General features: G+C 48.9%; 1 protein-coding gene across 4 annotated transcripts in view; it reads right to left on the bottom strand.

Moving 5' to 3' along the window:
• The window catches only part of LOC139278657 (histidine ammonia-lyase-like), a 55,989-nt gene extending 48,754 nt beyond the window's left edge, over positions 1–7,235 (bottom strand). For 2 of the 4 annotated variants that reach the window (XM_070897686.1, XM_070897689.1), the window contains exons 1-2: positions 7,110–7,235; positions 5,548–6,660 (exon numbers count right to left, since the gene is read on the bottom strand). In XM_070897686.1, the coding sequence (XP_070753787.1) occupies positions 5,548–5,719 (172 nt within the window). In that variant the 5' untranslated portion in view covers positions 5,720–6,660; positions 7,110–7,235. Of the gene's footprint in view, positions 1–5,496; positions 6,761–7,109 lie in introns of those variants that run through there. The other 2 variants (XM_070897688.1, XM_070897687.1) reach the window with 2 other exon arrangements.
• Positions 7,236–9,208: the final 1,973 nt, after the last annotated feature.

Consider the following 9,208-nt stretch of genomic DNA (forward strand, 5'->3'; position numbering starts at 1 on the left):
GGGATGGCAGGACTGACATATGAGGAGAGACTGGATCAACTGGGCCTGTATTCACTGGAGTTTAGAAGGATGAGAGGAGATCTCATAGAAACATATAAAATTCTAACGAGACTGGACAGGTTAGATGGAGGAAGAATGTTCCCGATGTTGGGGCAGTACATAACCAGGGGACACAGTCTAAGGATAAGTGGTAAGCCATTTAGGACTAAGATGAGGAGAAACTTCTTCACTCAGAGTTGTTAACCTGTGGAATTCCCTACCGCAGAGAGTTGTTGATGCCAGTTCATTGGATATATTCAAGGGGGAGTTAGATATGGCCCTTACGGCTAAAGGGGTCAAGGGGTATGGAGAAAAAGCAGGAAAGGGGTACTGAGGTGATGATCAGCCATGATCTTATTGAATGGTGGTGCAGGCTCGAAGGGACAAATGGCCTACTCCTGCACCTATTTTCTATGGTTCTATGTTTCTATGGAACATGATACGCTGGCGAACTAGTAATGCCCCCAATAAATTTTCTCACTGATCTTGTAAGGACACTGTAATGGGAGATAAAATTGCCGCTTTAACGTCGGAGCTTCACGCTGCGTGCTGTGCGCAATCGTTGTAATTATTGTGACCTGCGATGTCCGGTCCTCATCCCTCCATTTAAATACACTGCCCGCCTGCTGCGCCCTGGGAATGCCTGGTTTTTCATTCACTTCCTGGGGTGGGCGTTTAATGAGGCATTAGGGCCGAATTTTGCATCCGGGGCACTAGCAGAGCATTGCACGACAATTGACATCATCTCAGTGAAACTAGAGGGCGGGGCGGTTCGTTTTTGCGCCGCCGCAAACCCTGAGCCGAATTTGCCGACCGGGCGGTAAAAGCTGGACGGTAGGCGTAACGCCGAGAAACACCCTTTACCGCTCCTCCAGGGCATGAACTGAGGCGCAAGCGAGCCGAAAACCTAGCCCAAAGAACTCAATCCAATGTGAAGTCGGGTTGGGGTTGGGGTTGGGGTTCGGGTCGGGGTTCGGGTTGAGGTTAGGGTTAGGCTGAGGGTTAGGGTTATGGCCCTTATTGCTAAAGGGATCAAGGGATATGGAGAGAAAGCAGGGAAGGAGGTACCGAGGTGAATGATCAGCTATGATCTTATTGAATGAAAGTGCCGAATGGCCTACTCCTGCACCTATTTTCTATGTTTTCGGGTTCGGGTTCGGGTTCGGGTTCGGGTTCGGGTTCGGGTTCGGGTTAGGGTTAGGGTTCGGGTTAGGGTTCGGGTTAGGCATCAGTCTCTCCGAGACGCAAGGTCAGTGAGGAGGGACGGTGAGGAGTTGGAGGATTCTGGTTCCTCAGCATGTATTTGTCAGGAAGACTTGGGGGGGACGGGAGCAATGGTAGACCGGGGGTGGGGGGCGGGTGGGGTGGGGGAAGACAGGGGGCGGGGGGCAGGGGATGGGGGGGGAAGGCCAGGGACTCTAGGTTAAGGAAACTGTGGCTGCTGAAAGAGAGGCAGAACATAAGCAGCAATAATTCAGGAAGAATTAGAATTCACCCAGCAGTTGGGCCAGGCAGACGTTCCCATTGTGCTACTGTGACACCGGTGCAGACCTGATTGGAGGGATTCAATCATGCAGTTGTGGGAAAGATGGACAACGATTTGTGAGACGACAACACATTCAAGGACTTTGGAGAGGAAATGGAGGTTGGAGATGGGGCGGTAGTTTGCAAGGACGGAGGGCTCGAGGGTGTTTTTTTTGTGCGGGATGATGACGGCAGATTTGGAGGGGTGTGGGATAGTACCTGAGGAGAGGGATCCCTTAACAATATCAGCAAGCATTGGGTCAGCAGTGTAACATAGAAACATAGAAAATAGGTGCCCGAGTCGGCCATTCGGCCATTTGAGCCTGCACCGCCATTCAATAAGATCATGGCTGATCATGCAACTTCATTACCCCATTCCTGCTTTCTCTCCATACTCTTTGATCCCTTTAGCCGTAAGGGCCACATCTAACTCCCTTTTGAATATATCTAGCAAACTGGCCTCAACAACTTTCTGTGGTAGAGAATTCCACAGGTTCACAATTCTCTGAGTGAAGAAGTTTCTCCTCACCTCGGTCCTAAATGGCTTACCCCTTATCCTTAGACTATGTCCCCTGGTTCTGGATTTCCCCAAGATCGGGAACATTCTTCCTGCATCTAACCTGTCCAATCCCTTCAGAATTTTATATGTTTCTATGAGATCCACTCTCATTCTTCAAAATTCCAGTGAATACAGGCCTAGTCTTTCTTCATATGTCAGTCCTGCCATCCCGGGAATCAGTCTGGTGAAACTTCGCTGCACTCCCTCAATAGCAAGAATGTCCTTCCTCAGATTAGGAGACCAAAACTGTACACAATATTCAAGGTGTGGCCTCACTAAGGCCCTGTACAACTGCAGTAAGACCTCCCTGCTCCGATACTCAAATCCTCTTGCTATAAAGGCCAACATGCCATTTGCCTTCTTCACCGCCTGCTGTACCTGCATGCCAACTTTCAATCACTGATGTACCATGACACCCAGGTTTCTTTGCATCTCTCCTTTTCCTAATCTGTCACCATTCAAATAATATTCCGCCTCCCTGTGTTTGCCACCAAAGTGGATAACCTCACATTTATCTCCATTATACTGCATCTGCCATGCATTTGTCCACTCACCTAACCTGTTTAAGTCACTCTGCAGCCTCTTAGCCTCCTCCTCATAGCTCACACTGCCACCCAGCTTAGTGTCATCTGCAAACTTGAAGGTATTACATTCAATTCCTTCGTCCAAATCATTAATATATATTGTAAATAGCTGGGGGCCCAGCACTGAACCTTGTGGTACCCCACTAGTCACTGCCTGCCATTCTGAAAAGGACCCATTTATTCCTACTCTTTTCTTCCTGTCTGGCAACCAGTTCTCTATCCACGTCAATACATTACCCCCAATACCATGTGTTTTAATTTTGCACACCAATCTCTTGTGTGGGACCTTGTCAAAAGCCTTTTGGAAGTTCAAATACACCACATCCACTGGTTCTCCCTTGTCCACTCTACTAGTTACATCCTCAAAAAATTCTAGAAGATTTGTCAAGCATGGTTTCCCTTTCATAAATCCATGTTGAGTTGGACTGATCCTGTCACTGCTTTCCAAATACGCTGCTATTACATCTTTAATAATTGATTCCAACATTTTCCCCACTACCGATGTCAGGCTAACCGGTCTATAATTCTCTGTTTTCTCTCTCCCTCCTTTTTTAAAAAGTGGTGTTATATTAGCTACCCTCCAATCCATAGAAACTGATCCAGAGTCTATAGAATGTTGGAAAATGATCACCAATGCGTCCACTATTCCTAGGGCCACTTCCTTAAGTACTCTGGGATGCAGACTATCAGGCCCTGGGGATTTATCGGCCTTCAATCCCATCAATTTTCCGAACACAATTTCCTGACTACTAACGATTTCCTTCAGTTCCTCCTTCTTGCTAGACTCTCGGTCCCCTAGTATTTTCGGAAGGTTATTTGTGTCTTCTTTAGTGAAGACAGAACCAAAGTATTTGTTCAATTGGTCTGTCATTTGTTCCCCATTATGAGTTCATCTGATTCTGACTGCAAGGGACCTACGATTGTCTTCACTAATTGTTTTCTCTTCACATATCTATAGAAGTTTTTGCAGTCATTTTTTATGTTCCCTGCAAGCTTACTCACATACTCTATTTTCCCCTCCTAATTAAACCCTTTGTCTTCCTCTGCTGAATTCTAAATTTCTCCCAATCCTCAGGTTTGCTGCTTTTTCTGGCCAATTTATATGCCTCTTCCTTGGATTTAACACTGTCCTTAATTTCCCTTCTTAGCCACGGTTGAGCCACCTTCCCCGTTTTATTTTTACGCCAGACAGCGATGTATAATTGTTGAAATTCATTCATGTGATCTTTAAATGTCTGCCATTGCTTATCCACCGTCAACCCTTTAAGTATCATTCGCCAGTCTATCCTAGCCAATTCACGTCTCATACCATCGAAGTTACCTTTCTTTAAGTTCAGGACCCTAGTCTCTGAATTAATTGTATCACTCTCCATCTTAATAAAGAATTTTACCATATTATGGTCACTCTTCCCCAAGGGGCCTCCAACAAGATTGCTAATTAATCCTCTCTCATTACACAAGACCCAGTCTAGGATGGCCTGCTCTAGTTGGTTCCTTGACATATTGGTCGAGAAAACCATTATACACTCCAGGAAATCCTCCTCCACCGTATTGCTACCAGTGTGGTTAGCCCAATTTATATAGAGATTAAAGTCACCCATGATAACTGCTGTACCTTTATTGCACGCATCCCTAATTTCCTGTTTGATGCCATCCCCAACCTCACTACCACTGTTTGGTGTTCTGTACACAACTCCCACTAGCGTTTTCTTCCCTTTGGTGTTCCACAGCCATACCCATACAGATTCCAGATCATCCAAGCTAATGTCCTTCCTTACTATTGCGTTAATCTCCTCTTTAACCAGCAACGCTATCCTACCTCCTTTTCCTTTCTGTCTATCCTTCCTGAATATTGAATACCCCTGGATGTTGAGTTCCCAGCCTTGGTCACCCTGGAGCCATGTCTCCCAAATCCCAATTACATCATATCCGTTAAAGCTATCTGCACAGTTAATTCATCTCCCTTATTACGAATGCTCCTCGCATTGAGACATAGAAGCTTCAGGCTTGTTTTTTTAACACTCTTTGTCCTTTTAGAATTATGTTGTAATGTGGCCCTTTTTGATTTTTGCCTTTGATTTCTTTGTCCTCCACCTTTCCTTATCTCCTTTATATCTTTTGCTTTTGCCCCCATTTTACTTCCATCTGTCTCCCTGCATAGATTCCCATCCCCTTGCCATATTATTTAAACCCTCCCCAACAGCACTAGCAAACACTCCTCCTAGATTATTGGTTGCAGTCCTGCCCAGGTGCAGACTGGTCCCACTTCCCCCAGAACCAGTTCCAGTTCTTGGCTACTGTTGCCTTCCCCTGATGAGTCATCTCCCCCAACAGTATCCAAAACAGTATATGTTTTAGAGGGAGATGACTGCAGGGGACCCCTGCACTACCTTCCTTCCACTGCTCTGCCTGATAGTCACCCATTCCCTATCTGCTTATGTACCCTTTACCTGCGGTGTGACCAATTCACTAAACGTGCTACTCACGACATCCTCAGCATCGCGGATGCTCCAGAATGAGTTCATGCGCAGCTCCAGTGCCGCAATGCGGTGTGTGAGGAGCTGCAGCTGGACATATTTCCTGCACGCATAGTAGTCAGGGACACTGGGAGCGTCCCTGACTTCCCACATAGCACAGGAGGAGCACGACATGGGTCTGGGCTCTCCTGCCATGACTTAACCCTTAAATTAACTTAATTTGGCAACAATGCCAAAGATTTCCTACTGATAAGGAAATAAAAAGAGAAAGAAAAAGATTAAATACTCACCAATCCATCAGCCAATCACTTACCTGCTTGGCTGTGATGTCACACTTCAATTTCTTTTTACTTCTTTGTTTTACCTTCGGCCTCTGCACCAGCTCCTCGACTGCCGCCGCTCCCACTCGCTGCCGCCATCCTTTGTAGACCCGAGTCCGCTCCTCTCACGATGCTGGCCGCCTTGACTGCCAGTGTAGTGGGAATAGGGTCCCGAGAGAAGGAGATGGGGCTTATGGATACGTTTGGAGAGGGCATGAGGAGAGATAGGAAAAAAAAGAGAAAGATGCGAGTTTAGGGACAGTGGGGAACCTCAGGGGAAGTTTGTCTTGGTGGACAAGTGGGAGGGAGGGATGTGGCAGAGGCAGCGGAATGAATGGACTCAGTCTTAGTAACAGAGAGGTCCAATGAGCTCCTTGCATTTGTTAGGAACATAGGAAGAGGAGGCCATTCAGGACCTCGAGCCTGTTCTGCCATTCAATTAGCTCAAGTGCCACACCGCCACTGTGACAGTTTTGGCAGAGACTGGTGGTGGAAGGCGCAACCAGGTAAGGGGCAATTTCCATCAAAGACAAGCGGTCAATGTAACCATCCACAACAAGGTCATGGATGGCAATGCCCTTCTTCGCAATGAAGCGACATTCTGGAGGGAGATAGGGAGAGTGATTGTTGATCGGCTGAGAATTAAGGGGGGGTAGTGGGGAGGGGTGAGTGGGATGAGGAGGCAGTTGGCATGATTAGTTCCCAGAGGGTGTGCTGGGCAGGACGGTGGGAGAGAGGCAGGAGGAGTAGTTTGGGTTGCTGCTCGTAAGGAGACAGTGACAAGTGCCTCACTGGGTCCCTCAGAGAATGCCAGAAGAGGGGTTTGGGAGGGGGAAGTACCGGAGAGGGGAGAAATGAAAGGTGACATGGCTGGTGAAAGCTGTTGAGGCTGAAGGTCAGGTGAAAGAAAAGGGAAAAGACAGGTGAGACTGGCCTAAGTGGGATAAAGACAAGAGAAAAAAACAGGCTATTGATGTAATGGAGTGGCAGCCAAAATGGGCATGGGCGTAAACATCGGGACCAAGAGATATCGCCTGGGAACATTGTGTGTCACGAGAGAGCAACTGGAGGAGGGAGAGAGAGAGAAACGCAAAATGGGGAGAGAGAGAGAGGGAGCAACACAAACTGGGGGAGGGAGAGAGAGAGAGAGCCAGAAACTGGGGGAGGGAGGGAGCGAGAGAGAGGGAGAGAGAAACACAAAATGGGGAGGGAGAGTTACTTATATTGGTGTTTTTGTTGAATCAAGTGATATTTACTTGGGGGTGCAATGCCCCTGCTGTGTGCCTCCGGAGGGCACTAACAGGACGCTGGGGGGGGGGGGGGGAAGGAGCTACCGGCTGCCGCGTGATTGCGGGGGAGTTAGCGGAGGCACAAAGCCAATAGCGCCCCGCCCTCACTGGTAGTGCCCCGGGCTGCTGCCACACCAGCGATGATGTAATCGCCGTTCGCGACAACCCCTTTTCGCGCCGCGGCAGAAATTGGGCAGCGCCCCGTGGGCCGATGTCAGCACCAGCCTCACGGGTCGCGAATCAGGCTGCATTCCGCTCGCGGGGCGAGATTTAAAGGGGCGGTGTGCGGCGGCATTTTGCGCTGACCTCCGACTTACCGGTCCAGCCTATGTGTCGATTGTCATGGGGTCCGTGCCGCGATGGTGCAGCCCGGCACTCCCTTTGTGTGACAGGTTGCAGCCACAGCACCTCGCATCCCCGCTGGCCCAGTGTCGGCCCCTGAAAACCCTGCCGCACCTTTAACGGAACGGGAGGGCCCTTGGAACGCAGCAGCGCTACACCTGGGCAGTGCCCCCGAACCGGCCCCCACAGGAAGTGGAGCACCTGGCATTGCGCTCCACTTCCTGTCAGGGGCGGTGACGTCTGGCGCAGGAAGTCCCGCCCCGCGAATGTTATCGCCCCCAAGCGGGGCACTCCTGAGTTTCTCCCCCTTGCTGTTTCCCATTGCGGTTGATATTGTAGAAACATCACAGAAGTAATGTTTTATTTAAACATTACTTATGATTAGATCTTTCTATTCTGTGTTCTTGCTTTGATTTATAAATTATGTTATTCATCTCACTATAAAACAAAAAGTCAAACATTTTATTTGGGTAACATTAGTCACTCAAGCAGTTGGCATGTCACTTGGTGAAGCATCACATGGGCATTGTCATGTGATTCAATACCATGTGATCAAATCTCACATGATCAAATCTCCAGGAATGCATCAAACCAGAGTTGGCAACTGTAAGCAGGAGATTACTCTTTAATTCTTGGAGAGTTGGCAACTGAACAAAAGTTTGGCCCAGGAGACGGTGGAGATCTGTGCAGGGCCCAGGAGACGGTGGAGATCTGTGCAGGGCCCAGGAGATGGTGGAGATCTGTGCAGGGCCCAGGAGACGGTGGAGATCTGTGCAGGGCCCAGGAGATGGTGGAGATCTGTGCAGGGCCCAGGAGACGGTGGAGATCTGTGCAGGGCCCAGACGGTGGAGATCTGTGCAGGGCCCAGGAGACGGTGGAGATCTGTGCAGGGCCCAGACGGTGGAGATCTGTGCAGGGCCCAGGAGATGGTAGAGATCTGTGCAGGGCCCAGGAGACGGTGGAGATCTGTGCAGGGCCCAGGAGATGGTGGAGATCTGTGCAGGGCCCAGGAGACGGTGGATATCTGTGCAGGGCCCAGGAGATGGTGGAGATCTGTGCAGGGCCCAGGAGACGGTGGAGATCTGTGCAGGGCCCAGGAGATGGTGGAGATCTGTGCAGGGCCCAGGAGACGGTGGATATCTGTGCAGGGCCCAGACGGTGGAGATCTGTGCAGGGCCCAGGAGACGGTGGAGATCTGTGCAGGGCCCAGGAGACGGTGGAGATCTGTGCAGGGCCCAGGAGACGGTGGAGATCTGTGCAGGGCCCAGACAGCAGCAAATAAAGTTGTGAACCAACAGTGCATCAGATTACCGCCAGAAACTCAGCAGCTAACAGCTGTGTTGCCAACTCTGGTTGGATGTATTCCTGGAGGTTTGATCATGTGATATTTGATTGTGTGATGCTCGATATCTTGACGTAACATTTGCCCACTGTTTGCAAATACTATTGCATTCACCTTAGTTGAGTGGCTCAGTACTGTAACATTTCTAAGATAATATACAAGAAATCTGGAACTCTCTCCCCCAAAAAGCTGTTGAGTCTGGAGGTCAATTAAAAATGTCAAAACTGACAGGGATATATTTTTGTTAGGCAAGGGTATTAAGGGTTACAGAACCAAGGCTGATAGCTGGAGTTAAGATACAGATCAGCCATTACACAGGATTACATCGGATATACAACCCAGAAACAGGCCATTCGGCCCAACCAGACCATGCCGGCATTTATGCTCCACTCGAGCCTCCTCCCGTCTTTTCTCATCTAAATCGATTAGCATAACCCTCTATTCCCTTCTCCAGCATACGCTTGTCCAGCCGTCCCTTAAATGCATCGAAACTATTCACTTTAACCCCTCCCTGTGGCAGCAAGTTCCACATTCTCACCACTCTCTGGGGAAAGAAGTTTCTCCTGAATTCCCGATTGGATTTCTTGGTGACTATCTTATATTGATGGCCTCTAGTTATGTTCTTCCCCACAAGTGGAAACATTCTCTCTGTATCCACTCTATCAAAACCTTTTTATCATTTTAAAGACCTCTATTAGGTCACTCCTCAGCCTTCTTTTTTCAAGAGTAAAG

The sequence above is a fragment of the Pristiophorus japonicus genome, chromosome 13 (genome assembly GCF_044704955.1).
Source record: "Pristiophorus japonicus isolate sPriJap1 chromosome 13, sPriJap1.hap1, whole genome shotgun sequence".
NCBI classification, from domain to species: Eukaryota; Metazoa; Chordata; class Chondrichthyes; family Pristiophoridae; genus Pristiophorus; species Pristiophorus japonicus.